This window comes from Caretta caretta, chromosome 16, assembly GCF_965140235.1.
Source record: "Caretta caretta isolate rCarCar2 chromosome 16, rCarCar1.hap1, whole genome shotgun sequence".
NCBI classification, from domain to species: Eukaryota; Metazoa; Chordata; order Testudines; family Cheloniidae; genus Caretta; species Caretta caretta.
The window spans coordinates 4,441,970-4,461,595 of record NC_134221.1 but is presented as its reverse complement, the minus strand read 5'-3'; the positions used below and the strand labels follow the sequence as shown (position 1 = coordinate 4,461,595).

The following is a 19,626-nucleotide window of genomic DNA, read 5'->3' as shown; positions in this document are numbered from 1 at the left end:
TTCCTGCCCCAATAACAGAGACACTGGGGATCCCACAGCAGCCAAAGTGACCATTTGGGCAGCTATGGCCTCATTCTAGGTGGGGAGGGTGTGCCTATGCAAATGAGATCAGCCCCTGAAGTTCTTTTCCACAACTTGCCACACCTCACCACCAGATGTCAGGGTGGAGCTCATTCTGACTCTGCTTACATGTATATTTGTGTTTAAACCAGCTTTTAAATCATGATGGCCCGGAGAATCTGCTTCTCAGGAATTATATCTACTAAGGCTTGCTTCTGTGGCTTATGCCAAACTGGGATTTCCCTCGATTTTGGGCCACCTGTACATACCTCACATCAGACATTAGCTTTTAGACTCGAAATAGCTGTAGAACTGGTTGGCTTCAGCACTCCGAAGGTTATGCAGGTTCACTGTAAACGGCAATATGAAACTGGAGACAAGTTAATAAAGGATTATACTGAACATCTGCAATGCTTGCCTGGTCTCCTAATGACATCCTGAAAATGACCCTTTTGACATTGGGACAGAAAGGTGAGCTCTGATTCTCTGGATAGCAATGGGCAGATGTGCTCCTGTAGGTCAATAGGACCAAGTATGGAGTCTGTCTTACCATCTGGGATACTTCTTGATACTTCTTAAGATGTTGACAGATGTAAGACAGTAATACAATTCTCCAAAAATGCCAACCATTCTAGACCACAGTGGACTGACTGGATAGTCTTTTCTCAAAGCCTTTATGGACTGTCTTGACAGGAAAACAGCTTAGTTCAGCTTCATTAACTGTTTATAACTCTCTTGCTCTCCTTCTCCGAGAGAACTGGAATGGGAGCTGCTTGGATGGAAACCTCCTTGCTTATATCACAGGCTGGGTGATCTGATGTGCTCCACCTCTTGCATAAACTCCTGCAAACAACGCTTTACAGTTCTGAAAATATTATAAGGGATACAGCAACTGGTGTATTGACCAAACACTTAAAATGAGATCACTCTGTTACCAGCCTGTCAAGGTTCCTCCCCCACTCTGAACTCTAGGGTACAGATGTGGGGACCTGCATGAAAAAAACCTCCTAAGCTTATCTTTACCAGCTTAGGTCAAAACTTCCCCAAGGTACAAAATATTCCCCCCGTTGTCCTTGGACTGGCCGCTACCACCACCAAACTAATACTGGTTACTGGGGAAGAGCTGTTTGGACGCGTCCTTCCCCCCAAAATACTTCCCAAAACCTTGCACCCCACTTCCTGGACAAGGTTTGGTAAAAAGCCTCACCAATTTGCTTAGGTGACTACAGGCCCAGACCCTTGGATCTTAAGAACAATGAACAATCCTCCCAACACTTGCACCCCCCTTTTCCTGGGAAATGTTGGATAAAAAGCCTCACCAATTTGCATAGGTGACCACAGACCCAAACCCTTGGATCTGAGAACAATGAAAAAGCATTCAGTTTTTTACAAGAAGACTTTTAATAAAAAAATAGAAGTAAATAGAAATAAAGAAATCCCCCCTGTAAAATCAGGATGGTAGATATCTTACAGGGTAATTAGATTCAAAAACATAGAGAACCCCTCTAGGCAAAACCTTAAGTTACAAAAAAGATACACAGACAGAAATAGTTATTCTATTCAGCACAATTCTTTTCTCAGCCATTTAAAGAAATCATAATCTAACACATACCTAGCTAGATTACTTACTAAAAGTTCTAAGACTCCATTCCTGGTCTATCCCCGACAAAGACAGACTATAGACAGACACACAGACCCTTTGTTTCTCTCCCTCCTCCCAGCTTTTGAAAGTATCTTGTCTCCTCATTGGTCATTTTGGTCAGGTGCCAGCGAGGTTACCTTTAGCTTCTTAACCCTTTACAGGTGAGAGGAGCTTTCCCCTGGCCAGGAGGGATTTCAAAGGGGTTTACCCTTCCCTTTATATTTATGACACGCCCCCCAAATCTCAGCTAGGGTGAAACACTGGCTGGGATTTCTTCCTGGAGCTCTAGGAAAAACAGAGTTAATAAGATGACACATGCATCTCTAAATATACTACCAAGTACATAAAGACTAACAATATTTTCCACATCTCAAGGACGATTTTAACCAGTTGACTCTGGGAAACTTTCACGGGAGAGTGCATCAGCCACTTTGTTAGAAGCTCCTGAGATGTGTTGGATGTCGAAATCAAAATCTTGGAGAGCTAAACTCCACCGAAGAAGTTTTTTGTTAGTTTCCTTGACGGTGTGAAGCCACTTCAGTGCAGCATGGTCGGTTTGCAGGTTGAAACGCCGTCCCCAAACATATGGGTGTAGCTTTTCCAGAGCATAGACAATGGCATAACATTCTTTTTCAGTGACTGACCAGTTGCTTTCCCTCTCAGACAGTTTTTTGCTGAGAAACACTACAGGGTGGAATTCTTGATCAGGGCCTTTCTGCATTAAAACTGCTCCCACACCACGCTCGGACGCATCTGTGGTTACTAGGAATGGTTTGTCAAAGTCTGGGGCCCTTAGTACAGGGTCAGACATGAGTGTCACTTTAAGCTTGTTAAAGGCCTTCTGACACTTTTCGGTCCACTGAACAGCATTTGGCTGTTTCTTTTTGGTTAGGTCTGTCAGTGGGGCAGCGATTTGGCTGTAGTGCGGTACAAATCGTCTGTAATAACCGGCCAAGCCTAAGAAGGATTGAACCTGTTTCTTTGACTTTGGGACAGGCCACTTTTGGATAGCATCCACTTTGGCCTGTAGGGGGCTGATAGTTCCTTGACCCACCTGGTGTCCAAGGTAAGTCACTCTGTTTAGGCCTATTTGACACTTCTTAGCCTTAACAGTTAGTCCTGCCTCCCTTATGCGCTCAAGGACTTTGTGTAGATGTTCCAGGTGGTCTGCCCAGGAATCCGAAAATATGGCCACGTCGTCAAGGTAGGCGACTGCATATTCTCCTAATCCCGCTAGGAGACCATCTACAAGTCTTTGGAAAGTGGCGGGTGCATTTCGCAGCCCGAAAGGGAGTACATTAAATTCATACAGCCCGAGATGTGTGATGAAGGCTGACCTTTCCTTGGCAGATTCATCTAGCGGTACCTGCCAGTACCCCTTGGTTAAGTCCAAGGTAGAGATGAACTGGGCCCGTCCCAGTTTCTCTAATAGTTCATCTGTGCGTGGCATTGGATAGTTGTCTGGGCGAGTTACAGCATTTAGCTTACGGTAGTCCACGCAAAAACGTATTTCCCCATCTGGTTTGGGAACTAGAACCACTGGAGATGCCCATGCACTTTCAGAGGGGCGGATTAACCCCATCTGTAACATATCCTGGATCTCCCGTTCTATAGCAGTTTTAGCTTGAGGAGACACCCGGTAAGGTTGGACCCTAATTGGGTGAGCATTACCTGTGTCAATGGAGTGGTATGCCCATTCAGTCAGTCCTGGGGTGGCTGAGAACATTGGCGCGTAGCTAGTGCACAGCTCCTGGATCTGCTGTCGCTGCATACGCCCAAGGGTCATGGAGAAGTTCACCTCTTCCACACCACCAGCACATTTCCCTTCGTAGTAAACACCTTCAGGCCACTCAGCGTCGTCTCCTCCCTGGGCTGTAAACTGACAAACCTTTAATTCTCTGGAATAAAAGGGCTTTAGAGAATTAATATGGTACACCTTAGGCTTCCGGTTGGAGGTGGGGAATGCTATGAGATAATTAACAGCTCCCAGGCGCTCCTGGACCATGAATGGCCCTTCCCACGATGCTTCCATTTTATGGGCCTGGAGCGCCTTTAAGACCATGACCTGGTCTCCTACTTTGAAGGAACGCTCTCTGGCATGTTTATCATACCAGGCTTTTTGCTCTTTTTGAGCATCCTGGAAGTTTTCTCTAGCAAGGGCTAAAGAGGTTCGGAGGGTGTTTTGTAGGTTGGTTACAAAGTCCAGAATGTTAGTTCCTGGAGAAGGTGTAAGTCCCTCCCATTGCTGCTTCACCAACTGCAATGGCCCCTTAACCTCACGGCCATATACAAGTTCAAATGGGGAAAACCCTAAACTGGGATGTGGTACAGCTCTGTAGGCAAAGAGCAACTGCTGCAACACTAGGTCCCAATCATTGGAGTGCTCATTTACGAATTTACGTATCATGGCCCCCAAAGTTCCATTAAACTTCTCCACCATGCCATTTGTTTGATGGTGGTAAGGAGTGGCAACCAAGTGATTTACCCCATGAGCTTCCCAAAGGTTTTTCATAGTTCCTGCCAGGAAATTAGTCCCTGCATCTGTGAGGATGTCGGAGGGCCAACCTACCCTGGCAAAAATGTCTGCTAGTGCCTGGCACACACTTTTAGCCCTGGTGTTGCTTAGAGCTACTGCTTCCGGCCATCGGGTGGCAAAATCCATGAAAGTCAGTATGTACTGCTTTCCTCTGGGTGTCTTTTTCGGAAAAGGACCCAGAATATCCACAGCTACTCGCTGAAATGGAACTTCAATGATGGGGAGTGGCTGGAGAGGGGCTTTGACCTGGTCTTGGGGTTTTCCCACTCTTTGGCACACCTCACAAGACTGGACATAGGTAGAAACATCCTTGCCCATTCCCTCCCAGTGGAATGACCCCCGCAAACGGTCTTTGGTCCTGTTCACCCCAGCATGGCCACTAGGGTGATCATGGGCTAAGCTCAAGAGCTTGGCCCGGTATTTAGTTGGAACTACCAACTGTTTCTGAGGATGCCAGTCTTTCTGGTGTCCCCCAGAAAGAGTTTCCTTGTATAAAAGTCCTCTTTCTACAACAAACCTGGATCGATTAGAAGAGCTGAGAGGCGGTGGATTGCTCTGTGCCGCCGTCCAAGCTCTCTGGAGGCTTTCATCTGCTTCCTGTTCGGTCTGGAACTGTTCCCTTGATGCTGGAGACATCAGTCCCTCATTGGATTGGGGACCTAGGCTTGGTCCCTCTGGAAGCGATATAAGGGATGGAGCTGTTTCTGTTGACTGTGAACCGCTCTCCACTGGTGCACTATGTTGGGATTCAGGCTCCGGCTGAGCCTCTTGTGTAGAGTTATCGGCTGTTGCCAGTTCAGCTTCGGTGAGGCCCTCTGGTGTTGAGGTTGCAAGTACTGGATTCAGTGCTGACACGGGGTCTGGTGTTGGTTGTTCGGCTGGTTCCGGTTCTGGGACTGGTTCCGTCTGGGTCTCTGGGACTGGATCCACTACTGCTGTTGCAGACATTGGCCTGGGGTCCGGGTCCATCACCTCTGACTGGGTCCTGATAGAAGTTTCCGGAACAGAGCTAGGCCTCACGGCTTGTTTAGCCTGGCTGCGGGTGACCATTCCCACCCTCTTGGCCTGCTTCACATGATTGGCCAAGTCTTCCCCCAACAGCATGGGGATGGGATAATCATCATAGACTGCAAAAGTCCACATTCCTGACAAGCCCTTGTACTGGACAGGGAACTTGGCTGTAGGCAAATTGAAAGAGTTGGACTTGAAGGGTTGAATCATCACTTGGATCTCTGGGTTGATTAAATTGAGGTCCACTAAGGAAGCATGGATAGCTGACACTTGTGCTCCGGTGTCCCTCCACGCGGTGACCTTCTTCCTGCCCACACTCACAGTTTCCCTCCGCTCCAAGGGTATCTGGGAGGTATCTGGGCCTGTGGACCTCTGGTGTGATTCCGGTGCAATGAACTGTAATCTGTTGGGGTTCTTGGGGCAGTTGGCCTTTACATGCCCCAGCTCGTTACACTTAAAACATCGTCCAGCTGACGGGTCACTGGGGCGAGGAGGGTTGCTGGAGAACAGGGTGGTGGGACGATAAGGGGTCTGGAGGGTTCTTTGGGAGGTAGGTGGGGCTTTGGGCGGCCCCCGGTAATAGGGTGTGGTCTGGGGTGGTCCCTTCTGGTCTCCGCTCCAACTGTGACCAGTTTTCTTCTTCTCTGCCACCTCCACCCATCTGGCTCCAATCTCTCCTGCCTCAATTACAGTTTTGGGTTTCCCATCTAGGATGTATCTTTCTATTTCCTCAGGAACACCCTCTAAGAATTGTTCCATTTGCATTAGGAAGGGCAAATTTACTGGAGATTCAACACTTGCTCCTGATATCCAGGCATCCCAATGTTTCACAATGTGGTAGGCATGTCGGGTAAATGACATGTCTGGTTTCCACCTTAGGGCTCTGAACCTCCGACGAGACTGCTCGGGTGTTATCCCCATTCTGACTCTCGCCTTGGATTTAAACAGTTCATACTTGTTCATGTGTTCTTTAGGCATTTCAGCTGCCACCTCAGCTAAGGGTCCACTGAGCTGCGGCCTCAGCTCTACCATGTATTGGTCAGTAGAGATGTTGTACCCAAGGCAGGCCCTTTCGAAGTTTTCTAGGAAGGCCTCAGTATCATCGCCTGCCTTGTAGGTGGGGAACTTTCTGGGATGGGAAGTGGTACTTGGAGAAGGATTACTAGGGTTTGTTGGGATATTCTGCTGAGCCTTTATCTTCTCCATCTCCTCCACATGCTTCCTCTCTTTTTCCTTCTCCTCCAGTTCTTTGTCCCTCGCTTCCATAGCTCTCCTGTGAGCAGCCGCTTGGTGTTGTTCTGCCTCCCTTTCTTGTTCCTTCTTCAGCCGCATGAGTTCTATCTGTCTTTCATGTTCCCTTTGTCTTTCCTCAGCCTGAAATTTGGCTAATTCGAGCTGTAGTCGAGCCGCGGATTTTGCCATTCTAACCTCTCTGTTTTTAACTAACTTTACACCCGAGGTTTAGAAATAAACAAACAAAACTTGGCTGTAAAATTTTGCTGTGCTGGAATAGAATACCTATTCTCTGATAGTGATTGTCAGCCTACAGACAAAGACAATTCCCTTGTCTCTGCTCTGGGCCCAAATTAAAGCAAAAAACCTCCAACTACTTGGAAACCTGCTTACCCAGCCCAAAGAAAAAAAAATTCCTTTTCAAACCTGTGCTCCTTGTAAAACAAAAAAATCAAAATCCTAAAAAAAAAAACCCTGCTACTTTTGTCTCCAGGCAAATGGGTAGAGCACACCCCCCCTATTTACTTTTAGGAAGAAAAGAAAAAAAACCTCTGGGTTGGAAGACTGTGAATTTCCCTGCAGGAGTTAAGTACCCTGCCTCCAGGCAAAGAAAACCTGCAATTCACAAAGATAATCCCCTTTTGTCTCTGCTTGGCCACAAAGCAGAGAAAAACCAAGCTGCTTTCAGTTTCAAAGCTGCTTTCCGGACTTGCTTTCCAAAGGAAAAAAAAAATTCCTTTTTAAAATCTGTATTTCTGGTTCAAAAAAATCTCAACTGGATCTCAAAATGATTTCAGGTTAATCCCACCACTATGCCACCATGTCAAGGTTCCTCCCCCACTCTGAACTCTAGGGTACAGATGTGGGGACCTGCATGAAAAAAACCTCCTAAGCTTATCTTTACCAGCTTAGGTCAAAACTTCCCCAAGGTACAAAATATTCCCCCCGTTGTCCTTGGACTGGCCGCTACCACCACCAAACTAATACTGGTTACTGGGGAAGAGCTGTTTGGACGCGTCCTTCCCCCCAAAATACTTCCCAAAACCTTGCACCCCACTTCCTGGACAAGGTTTGGTAAAAAGCCTCACCAATTTGCCTAGGTGACTACAGACCCAGACCCTTGGATCTTAAGAACAATGAACAATCCTCCCAACACTTGCACCCCCCTTTTCCTGGGAAATGTTGGATAAAAAGCCTCACCAATTTGCATAGGTGACCACAGACCCAAACCCTTGGATCTGAGAACAATGAAAAAGCATTCAGTTTTTTACAAGAAGACTTTTAATAAAAAAATAGAAGTAAATAGAAATAAAGAAATCCCCCCTGTAAAATCAGGATGGTAGATATCTTACAGGGTAATTAGATTCAAAAACATAGAGAACCCCTCTAGGCAAAACCTTAAGTTACAAAAAAGATACACAGACAGAAATAGTCATTCTATTCAGCACAATTCTTTTCTCAGCCATTCAAAGAAATCATAATCTAACACGTACCTAGCTAGATTACTTACTAAAAGTTCTAAGACTCCATTCCTGTTCTGTCCCTGGCAAGAGCAGCATACAGACAGACACAGACCCTTTGTTTCTCTCCCTCCTCCCAGCTTTTGAAAGTATCTTGTCTCCTCATTGGTCATTTTGGTCAGGTGCCAGCGAGGTTACCTTTAGCTTCTTAACCCTTTACAGGTGAGAGGAGCTTTCCCCTGGCCAGGAGGGATTTCAAAGGGGTTTACCCTTCCCTTTATATTTATGACACAGCCTAACCACGTATTTTTGTACCTCTACATGCAGGGGAACAGGTTGCTGTATTCCGTGCTCTGGATGGACAAGTGTATGTAGTCGATGCCTACTGCCCACACCTGGGTGCGAACCTTGCTGCTGGCGGCCGCGTGATGGGGAACTGTATCGAGTGCCCATTTCATGGGTGGCAGTTTCGGGGAGAAGACGGAAAATGCACTACAATCCCATATGCTGAAAAAGGTGATTCTCCGCTTTCTCCTCCCCCTGCCCATGACTCTGCAATCAAGACCTTGTGGCAGTGGCAATGCCCTGTCTGTTCGGACACAGAACACGCTTTCCTAAGGAAATATCACCCTGGAAACATCCACATGGACAGGTATCAAAATATAACTGTCAATGCGGAATCATCATCAGACAGGTGTGCTTCGCGTGGGGTCCCTCAGGGATTTACGCCATTCAACGTTTTTATTAGTGACCTGAAAAAAACATAAAATCTTCGCTGATAAATTTTGCAGATGACACAAAAATTGTGGGGGAGATGAATAATGAAGCGGCCAGGTGTCTGATACAGAGCCAGCTGGTAAGCTGGGTGAAAGCAACCAATATGTGTTTCTGGACGTTCTTCTAAAAGCTCTGCTCTAGGAATTATTTTGGTGCAGGTCTCTGGACTGTTATACAGGAGGGCAGACTAGATGATCACAATGTTCCTTTCTGGCCTTGCAATGTATGACTCTATGACTCGAGCAGGGGGTTGGACTAGATGACCTTCTGGGGTCCCTTCCAACCCTTATATTCTATGATTCTATGAAGGACATGATATTGTGAGAGGTTCATCTAGTTTGAGTTGACCTCAAGTACAAAAATGATTCTGAATATAATTTTATAAGAACACTATTTAACTCCTCAAATTGAGGGGGCTCATCGACATGAATTGTTTTATTTATTTAAATAAACTTGAATGAATGATATAGTCAATTGAGGCCTTTGCATAGGTTTCATAACTTAAGATTTAATTTTAATCAGGTTTATTTTTAAAAAGAGAAATATAATTAATGTAAATTTTCAAAAACCCAATTAAACATTTTTAGAAGCCCATCAATTTTTATCCACTCCAGTTTGGGCCCCCAAGGGTACATCTACACTGCCGCTTAGAGCAAGCCTCCGAGCCCAGGTACACAGACTCATGGTAGCGGGGCTTAAGCTAGCATGTTAAAAATAGCAGTGTGGACATTGTGGCTTGGGGAAGCTACCCAGGTCCAAAGGTGCCTGATCACCTGGGTCCAAGCTCAAGTGGCTAGCCCATGCCACAATGTCCACTCTGCAAGTCTGTCTGCCTGGGCTCACTCCCAGCTGCAATGTAGCTGTACCTTCAGACTGACCTTGGAGAACATGAACCACAAAACCATCATTCTGCATTGTTCTGTAAGAGCTTTCAGCTCCTCTACAACCAGTACAAGGGATGCTGTGCAGCACTAATGTCTTTTGTTAGGACTCTGCCTCTCTGTGCTCGTGGCTGCAGCTCAGGGCCGAGTGAACCTAGGACACAGTATTAGACTTGGCACCATCTGCTCTGCACTAACCTCTTTCTCCCCTCCGCAGTGCCAGACTTTGCAAAGATCAAAACATGGCCCTCGTGTGAAATAAACGGAATCATTCTTGTCTGGTATCACGGTGATGGTGTAGATCCAGAGTGGGCTGTCCCAGAGCAGGAAGAGATCACCTCCGAGGAGTGGGTGTATCGTGGCCACACAGAGCATTTTGTCAATGCACACATTCAGGTAGGAGACTTCTACTATGTCCGGTCAGGCTCTGGGTAATGCTGCAGGTTTTTGTGCTCTGGAAATTGTGCCCTACCTGAAGCAGATGGGGACTCCAGCTCTGCCAATCACTAGCATGAGCACTGTAGTTTACAGCTTTGAAACTTTGACTCTTACATGCTTAAGAAAGGGAAGGAGCTGGTAGAACACTGAGCAAATGGTCTTAGCTCCATGTCAACTGTTTCCTCCTGGAGCCCAGTGCAGGCAAAACTCCCCTTGACTTCAGTAGAAGCTATGCCTGGATGCATGAGCCAGTCACTCCATTATAACAGCTAGAGCAGCCATGTGGATATGACTGGAGTTGTTAAAAGAAACTCAAGGGAGTTAGGCACCCAAATGAATACCAAGGCGATGTGTGCCCAACTCCTTAAGGCTCCTCTGAAAATCTCAACCCAGAGCAAGACTTGACCATTTCCCTTCTTCTATTAAATGGCACTTGGAAAAACACACAAGCCCTTGGTGTGACAGTTTCCTATCTCAGGTGGTCCAATTCACATGGCCATAAAACATTTATACAGCCTGTCACTAAGCTTTATCTCTTGGAAATACACTGCCTGCCTTGTTTCTTAACTGGAACTATCAGTAACTCTTTTCAGATGACTGGTGTCAGTGACTCTCGTGGCATATGCCCAGGACAAGTCAATGGAAAGAACAGCCTTTATTGTGGAGACTCCATTTTGCTGTTCTGTAGTTAAACTCTAGTTGGCCTCTGCAATTAAAGCAGGAATTCAAGCGCTTTGTTATGTACAGAGAATGCAGCATAAGCTCCCCAAACGTAGGGAATGTACTCTCTGAATATAGAAAGGACAATCTGAGAATTGACAAGTGAATCTCTTAATTTAGTTTGATTTAAAAATGAGTTGATCATAAAAGGATCCTTTAAGAAATGTACACCTACTGGCAAGAGGTTTCTCTTCTGAATGATCCTAAATCCTGAATAACACAGATGCTTCAAACTTCCCGTAGTTAAAACTCACTGAAATTTTGTGCTTACAAATAGATTTGAAGAGACTTTAATGGCTGATAACTCTTTTGCTATTAATCTTCATAAAAGTTTTTTCTTCAGCTGGAGCTGACAAATGTTCTGCTACATAGAATTCCACACAGAACTGTCTCTCTCAGAATGGCTGCCACTTCCCATTGCTCTCCATGGAAATAAGGCCACAGCCAGCTCTTAGCAAAAATGGTGATTAGCAAGGTTCTTACTGGAAACAATGGGAGGCAGTGGCCACTTTGAAAGAAGGCATCTTAACTGAGAGTTGTTTGGCCTCTGTCTTACTGAGAACAAGTAGAGATGGCAGCAGTTTTCAATAAGGGGAATTCTTTGAGTTTCTCTGAAGACTTTTTATGAACCAGCCTCTGCTAACACTTCTATTTATGAAAATTAATGGCCAAAATTACTGTTAATCCAAAGCATTTCTTTCCCAAAGCTACCTGGTGTCCACTCAAGAGAGACATGGAAACTGGGGAGTGTGTGCATGAAAATATGAAGCATAATGTGAGCTTTGGCGCAGGGTGTGCCCGGGAATATAGGGGGGCAAGAGGAAGGGAGAATTTGGGAGAGGAACGCTGGGGTGTACACCCTGTTGGCTTTGCACTGCTCTGCAATTGCAAATCAATTCTACATTCTGCTTACTTGACTCATATATTCAGGCTGCTGTGTGCTACTCCAGAGTGGGTTAAAGCAGCTGTCAAATATTAGCTTGTTACAAGTTTTTGCTAAAGAGACACTCAGTGACCTCAAACTGATTGGTAACAATTGTTAAATCTACTCTGGGAGCACACATGCTAAAATACTTTGCTCACAATAATATGGTCAGTGTGATGCTGCGAGAGGGCGGAGCATGTGTCCTCTGCATTTCCAGACCTTAACATGTTTGGGTTTCTTTCAGCTTAACCTCAGCTCTGCCTTTATCAGGTTCATGATGCTCGGTTTTAGGACAACTGCAACATCCCAGTAAAAATTTTCCCTAAATTACTAATAGACAACATGAAGATGGAGTTAAGATTGCTTGTATATTTGGAATTGTTGTGATTACTGCTACTGAAGAGCTAAATGCTGTACACCCTGCTAGTCTGTGCTAAGACACCCCATTGTTACCCACATGTTTGGCTCATCCCTCCGTTATGTCTTATCTTTTATATACTGAACTCTCTGGGGTAGGGACTGTCACTGTCATGTCTGTACAGTGCTTGGTGCTGCGGGGTTCAACCTCACTGAGGTCTCCGGATGTTGCTGCAGCGTCACTGTAAAGATATCGTGCCTGTATCTGAATGTCCAGCTAACTTGTAACAAATTAACTTGTATTGATGGTGTCTGTCTGGTAACAGTTAGTGCTCCCCACCTGCAGGAAATCCCTGAAAATGCTGCAGACTTTGCTCATCTAACTTTTCTGCACGAACCAGTTTTTATGAGTGGAGTGGACCTGAGATACACACACTCCAAGCTGTGGGAGTCTGTGAAGCACTGCTGGAAGGTAAAAGGATCAACATAATACATTTATTACCTCTGAGTCACTGCATTGACTTGCAAGTCCAGTTCAACCTTTCCTTTGCTTCAGAGTTTTCCATAAATTTTCGCCTCTCTCTCCTCTCACACACCCTTATGGTCGGCTTGAGCGCCCTTTTCCCATCTTGCACTCACTGGGCCTCAACCCTTCAGGCATGCTTTCTTGTATGAAGCCTCTTTAGAAATATGACCAGCCTCTTCCCTTTCCACCTTCACTTCAGATATTCTACAACATGCTCAAACTACAATGGTCCTACCTCATATGTCTTGTTTTGTACCTTTCCCCATGTCTCTAGACTGAGTCACTTCTTCTCAATCTCTTTTAGGCTGAATGGCAGCCAGAGCCAGAACCCAACAAGCACTGTTCCCAGTTAGTGGTTAAACACAGTCTAACAGTGTTTGGAAAGCACTTCTCCTTGATGGATTTCACAGTTAGAGCCAGACAGGTAGGTAACACACTTCACAAAACAGTACTCACAAGTACCAGGAACAAAGGAAGTTCTAGTGATTAAAGAGCACAATGAAGTGTATTCTGGGCTCTCTCACAAACTTGCTTAGGTTTTACATAAGTAATTTGACTTCCCTGTGCCACAGTTACATGTCTGCAAAAAGAGGTAAGCTGGGTGCAAGCAAACATTTTGCATTTTCATACATATCTCCACGGGCAGAAGAAGACCCAGGGGAGCTGATACATATAGAGCACTCTATCCGGAGGATTGAAGATGCAAAGCATTAGCAACACCAGGAGCAGAAACAGCCCTAGAGTGACTGGGTTTGTTTCTGTCTAAAAACTTAGGGAAGAAATTGACGGTTTGCATGGACAGTGGGGAAGTTCCACAGGACTGAAGAGAAGCTAATATGCCAATATTTAGAAAGGGTAAATGGGATGACCTGAGTAATGATAGGCCAGGCAGGCTGACATAGATCCTTGGCAAAATAATCGAATGGCTAATATGGGATTTGATTAATAAAGCATTAACGGATGGGAATAAATACCAGTCAACATGAGTTTATGGAAAATAGATCCTGTCTAACTTGTTTGTTTTTAATGAGATTACAAGTTTGGTTGATAAGTGTTGCTTTAAAGCCTTTCACTTGGTACTATGTGACATTTTGATTAAGAAATTGCAATGATACAAAATCAGCATGGCACAAATGAGAAAGCTAGGTCTCAGATGTAATTATAAATGGGGAATCCTCATCGAACGGGCGTGTTTCTAGTGTGGCCCCACAGGAATTGGTTCCTAGCCCTACTCTTTAACATTTTTATCAGTGACCTGGAAGAAATCATAATTACTGATAAAGTTTGCACAAGACACAAACATTGGAGTGGTAATTAGTGAAGAGGACAGATCTCGGATCTAAATCGCCTGGCAAGCTGGGCACAAGCAAAAAATATGCACTTTAATACCACCAAAAGTCGGCCACACTTACAGGATGGGAGACTCTATCCTGGGAAGCAGTGGTTCTAGAAAAGATTTGGGGGTGTTGGTGGATAATCAGCTGAACATGAGCTCCCAGTCTGACACTGGGCTAATCTGATCCTTGGATATCTAAACAGGGAAATCTCAAGGAGGAGCAGAGAGGTCATTTTACCTCTGTATGTGGCACTGGTGTGACTGCTGCTGGAATCCTGTGTCCAGTTCTGGTGCCCACAGCTCAAGGCCTTCAGTAAGTTGGAGAGAGTTCAGAAAAGAGCCATGTGAATGGTTAAAGGATTAGAAAACATGCGTGTAGTAAGAACGGATGGGAGCTCTGGCGGCCGGGCCTGGCCCGGAGGGGAGGGGCAGAACAATGTGGATAATTGAGGTGGGGCTGGGGTGGAAATAATGAGAATTTGAGATCTGAGGCAAAGCAGGAAGCCCCGCATCAGACACGCTGTCAGGGAGCCAACAAGAGTGGGGCCAAAATCACCTTCCTCAATACAGTTGGGAGAGCTGGCAACACTGGCTGTTGCCCATGCACACACTGGGGTGGGGGGAGGGGTAGGACAAAAATCAAAGCCAACCAAACAACTCAATGTAAATGTTTTTTATTAAAAAAAAAACAAAACAAATCTCATCTCTTGGGGGTGCGACTCCTGATTTGGGACTAGTTGGGGCTGGCCAGACTGCTTCCAGTCTTACCAGCTAGTCCAGCTACACTGCCCAGGCTTCACTAATTGCAGTGCTCTACAGCTTACATTTTGTCTTGGTAGAGTCACTCGTTAGAGGCTCCTGTTCCATTGCAAACAGGCTCTATACACCCCCAGAGTTTGGGTGCAGACCTTCCTTAGTGGCAGCAACGGCACCCTCAGAAGAGCCAGCTGCTGATTAAAATGTTTGGCTCATATTCTTACTCCTCTTATGAGGCCTTGCTGAAGGGACTTTTCCTGTTGGGCAGCAGAGGAATGCGCAAAGTGTGTGGTGAATGAGTTGTGGAGTCATCTCCATCGAAGGAAGGGCGAGGAGAGCCTTGCAGTAGGGACTCTCTGATGACCCTGATTAGACTGAGAAACAAGCTTTTTAATCAAACGTTAACCAATGTTAAGACAAGTGGCTATACACACCACCTGGCACCTCCTGCAGAAAAGAGGATCGAAAAGGGGCTAACACCCTTGCCAAATGCTGCTCATGTCTTAGCCCTGGTCTACACTAGGACTTTAGGTCGAATTTAGCAGCATTAAATCGATGAAAACCTGCACCCGTCCACACGATGAAGCCCTTTAGTTCGACTTAAAGGGGTCTTAAAATCGATTTCCGTACTCCACCCCTGACAAGTGGATTAGCGCTTAAATCGGCCTTGCCGGGTCAAATTTGGGGTACTGTGGACACAATTCGACGGTATTGGCCTCCGGGAGCTATCCCAGAGTGCTCCATTGTGACCGCTCTGGACAACACTCTCAACTCAGATGCACTGGCCAGGTAGCCAGGAAAAGAACCGCGAACTTTTGAATCTCATTTCCCGTTTGGCCAGCGTGGCAAGCTGCAGGTGACCATGCAGAGCTCATCAGCAGAGGTGACCATGATGGAGTCCCAGAATCGCAAAAGAGCTCCAGCATGGACCGAACGGGAGGTATGGGATCTGATTGCTCTATGGGGAGAGGAATCCGTGCTATCAGAACTCCATTCCAGTTTTCGAAATGCCAAAACCTTTGTCAAAATCTCCCAGGGCATGAAGCACAGAGGCCATAACAGGGATCCGAAGCAGTGCCGCTTGAAACTTAAGGAGCTGAGGCAAGCCTACCAGAAAACCAGAGGGGCGAACGGCCGCTCCGGGTCAGAGCCCCAAACATGCCGCTTCTATGATGAGCTGCATGCCATTTTAGGGGGTTCAGCCACCACTACCCCAGCCGTGTTGTTTGACTCCTTCAATGGAGATGGAGGCAATACGGAAGCAGGTTTTGGGGACGAAGAAGATGATGATGATGAGGTTGTAGATAGCTCACAGCAAGCAAGTGGAGAAACCGGTTTTCCCAACAGCCAGGAACTGTTTCTCACCCTGAACCTGGAGCCAGTACCCCCCGAACCCACCCAAGGCTGCCTCCTGGACCCAGCAGGCGGAGAAGGGACCTCCGGTGAGTGTACCTTTTAAAATACTATACGTGGTTTAAAAGCAAGCATGTGAAAGGATTAATTTGCCCTGGCATTCGCGGCTCTCCTGGATGTACTCCCAAAGCCTTTGCAAAAGGTTTCTGGGGAGGGCAGCCTTATTGCGTCCTTCATGGTAGGACACTTTACCACTCCAGGCCAGTAACACGTATTTGGGAATCATTGTACAACAAAGCATTGCAGTGTATGTTTGCTGGCGTTCAAACAACATCCGTTCTTTATCTCTCTGTGTTATCCTCAGGAGAGTGAGATATCATTCATGGTCTCCTGGTTGAAATAGAGTGCTTTTCTTCAGGGGTCATTCAGAGGAGCCCGTTCCTGCTGAGCTGTTTGCCTGTGGCTGAACAGAAATGTTCCCTGCTGTTAGCCACGGGGAGGGGAGAGGGTTGAGGGTTGAGGGGGTAGCCACGCAGTGGGGGGAGGCAAAATGCGACCTTGTAACGAAAGCACATGTGCTATGTATGTAATGTTAACAGCAAGGTTTACCCTGAAAGACTAACCAATTTATCTGAGCATGAGCTTTCGTGAGCTACAGCTCACTTCATCGGATGCATACCGTGGAAACTGCAGAAGACATTATATACACACAGAGACCATGAAACAATACCTCCTCCCACCCCACTGTCCTGCTGGTAATAGCTTATCCAAAGTGACCACTCTCCCTACAATGCAAGGTAGCCTATTTCCCCTTGTTTTTTCCTACCCCCCCCCCCAGACGTTCTGGTTAAACTTGGATTTAAACTTGGAGAGTGGTCAGTTTGGATGAGCTATTGCCAGCAGGAGAGTGAGTTTGTGTGTGTGTGTGTTTCCGGGGGGGGGGGGGGGTGTGAGAAAGCCTGGATTTGTGCTGGAAATGGCCCACCTTGATTATCATGCACATTGTAGGGAGAGTGGTCACTTTGGATGAGCTATTACCAGCAGGAGAGTGAGTTTGTGTGTATGGTTTTTGGAGGGGGGTGAGGGGGTGAGAGAACCTGGATTTGTGCAGGAAATGGCCCACCTTGATTATCATACACATTGTGAAGAGAGTGGTCACTTTGGATGGGCTATTACCAGCAGGAGAGTGAGTTTGTGTGTGTGTGTGGGGGGGGGGGCGGAGGGTGAGAAAACCTGGATTTGTGCTGGAAATGGCCCAACTTGATGATCACTTTAGATAAGCTATTACCAGCAGGACAGTGGGGTGGGAGGAGGTATTGTTTCATGGTCTCTGTGTGTATATAATGTCTTCTGCAGTTTCCACAGTATGCATCCGATGAAGTGAGCTGTAGCTCACGAAAGCTCATGCTCAAATAAATTGGTTAGTCTCTACGGTGCCACAAGTACTCCTTTTCTTTTTGCGAATACAGACTAACACGGCTGTTACTCTGAAACCTGAAAGACTGTAGCCACTGTTTTATAAAATGTGTCTTTTTAAATACCGCTGTCCCTTTTTTTTCTCCACCAGCTGCATGTGTTTCAATGATCACAAGATCTTCTCCTTCCCAGAGGCTAGTGAAGCTTAGAAAAAAAAAACGCACTCGTGATTAAATGTTCTCTGAGCTCATGCTGTCCTCCCACACTGACAGAGCACAGACGAATGCGTGGAGGCAAATAATGTCAGAGTGCAGGAAAGCACAAAATGACCGGGAGGAGAGGTGGCGGGCCGAAGAGAGTAAGTGGCGGGCTGAAGAGAGTAAGTGGTGGGCTGAAGAGAGTAAGTGGCGGGCTGAAGACAGGGCTGAAGCTCAAATGTGGCGGCAGCGTGATGAGAGGAGGCAGGATTCAATGCTGAGGCTGCTGCAGGACCAAACCAGTATGCTCCAGTGTATGGTTGAGCTGCAGCAAAGGCAGCTGGAGCACAGACTGCCACTGCAGCCCCTCTGTAACCAACCGCCCTCCTCCCCAAGTTCCATAGCCTCCACACCCAGGCGCCCAAGAACGCGGTGGGGGGGCCTCCGGCCAACCAGCCACTCCACCACAGAGGACTGCCCAAAAAAAAAGAAGGCTGGCATTCAATAAATTTTAAAGTTGTAAACTTTAAAAGTGCTGTGTGGCATTTTCCTTCCCTCCTCCACCACCCCTCCTGGGCTACCTTGGTAGTCATCCCCCTATTTGTGTGATGAATGAATAAAGAATGCATGAATGTGAAGCAACAATGACTTTATTTCAGAGTAACAGCTGTGTTAGTCTGTATTCGCAAAAAGAACAGGAGGACTTGTGGCACCTTAGAGACTAACCAATTTATTTGAGCATGAGCTTTCGTGAGCTACAGCTCACTTCATCGGATGCATACCGTGGAAACTGCAGCAGACTTTATATACACACAGAGATCATAAAACAATACCTCCTCCCACCCCACTGTCCTGCTGGTAATAGCTTATCTAAAGTGATCATCACGTTCCTTACGCATGTGAAAGTTTCGCAGCCACTGGGAATCGTCCCAGACCTGCAACACTATGTGGTCCCACCAGTCTGTGCTTGTTTCCCGAGCCCAGAATCGGCGTTCCACAGCATGAACCTGCCCCATTAGCACCATGATGCATGCATTGGCAGGGCCCATGCTTTCAGAGAAATCTGTGTCCATGTCCTGATCACTCACGTGACCGCGCTGACGTCGCCTCCTCGCCTCGGTATCGTTCTGCCAGGTTCTGGTGCTGCATATACTGCTGGATAATGCGTGTGCTGTTTAATGTGCTCCTAATTGCCAAAGTGAGTTGAGCGGCCTCCATGCTTGCCTTGGTATGGCTTCCGCACAGAAAAAAGGCGCGGAACGATTGTCTGCCATTGCTCTGACAGAGGGAGGGGCGACTGACAACATGGCTTACAGGGTTGGCTTCAGGGAGCTAAAATCAACAAAGGGGGTGGCTTTACATCAAGGAGTATTTCAGGCAGGACTTCACGGAAGGTTCCAATAAGAAATGGTGCACCTAAGTTATTGTTTTTATTGGAACAAGGAGGTTAGTCTGGCCTCTGATTGATACATGGCTAGATTTACCTTGCTGCACCTTCTCTGTGAGTGACTGCAGTGTGACCTAGAAGAATGAGTCCCCTAGACGGGGGAGGGGGGCGGAAGCAAATGAGTACAAAACAAATCTGGTCTATTTCTTGTTTTGATCCACTCCATCCATCTTTTATATCTTTGGCTGGCAGCAGATGGTGCAGAAGGACTGCATGCCATCCACATCTCATGGCTGCCCGGCAGAAGATGATGCAATAGGACTGCTAGCAATCCATATCGCCTGCCTGCTCACCATAAGACGGTTCAATAGGACTGACTGCAAGACTAAAGAGAATGACCTGGTCAAGTCTCTCCAAATTTTGTCCCTGCGCCCATGTCTGCCCAGGTGCTCCTGGCCGACGTGGCCAGGAGCACCTCGGACATGACGATGACGGCTACCAGTCATATTGCACCGTCTGCTGCCAGAAGGCAATGGGTTGCTGCTACTGTGTAGCAATGCAGTACCGCGTCTGCCAGCACCCAGGAGACATACGGTGACGGTTACCTGAGCGGGC

At 46.6% G+C, this 19,626-nt stretch overlaps 1 protein-coding gene across 1 annotated transcript in view; it reads left to right on the top strand.

The window, feature by feature from the left end:
• Positions 1 to 19,626, top strand: part of LOC125623666 (cholesterol 7-desaturase nvd) — a 53,891-nt gene that overhangs the window by 27,233 nt on the left and 7,032 nt on the right. The window contains exons 2-5 of the mRNA XM_048823343.2: positions 8,270 to 8,458; positions 9,818 to 9,996; positions 12,387 to 12,512; positions 12,871 to 12,990. Of these exons, the coding sequence (XP_048679300.2) occupies positions 8,270 to 8,458; positions 9,818 to 9,996; positions 12,387 to 12,512; positions 12,871 to 12,990 (614 nt within the window). The remainder of the gene's footprint in view (positions 1 to 8,269; positions 8,459 to 9,817; positions 9,997 to 12,386; positions 12,513 to 12,870; positions 12,991 to 19,626) is intronic.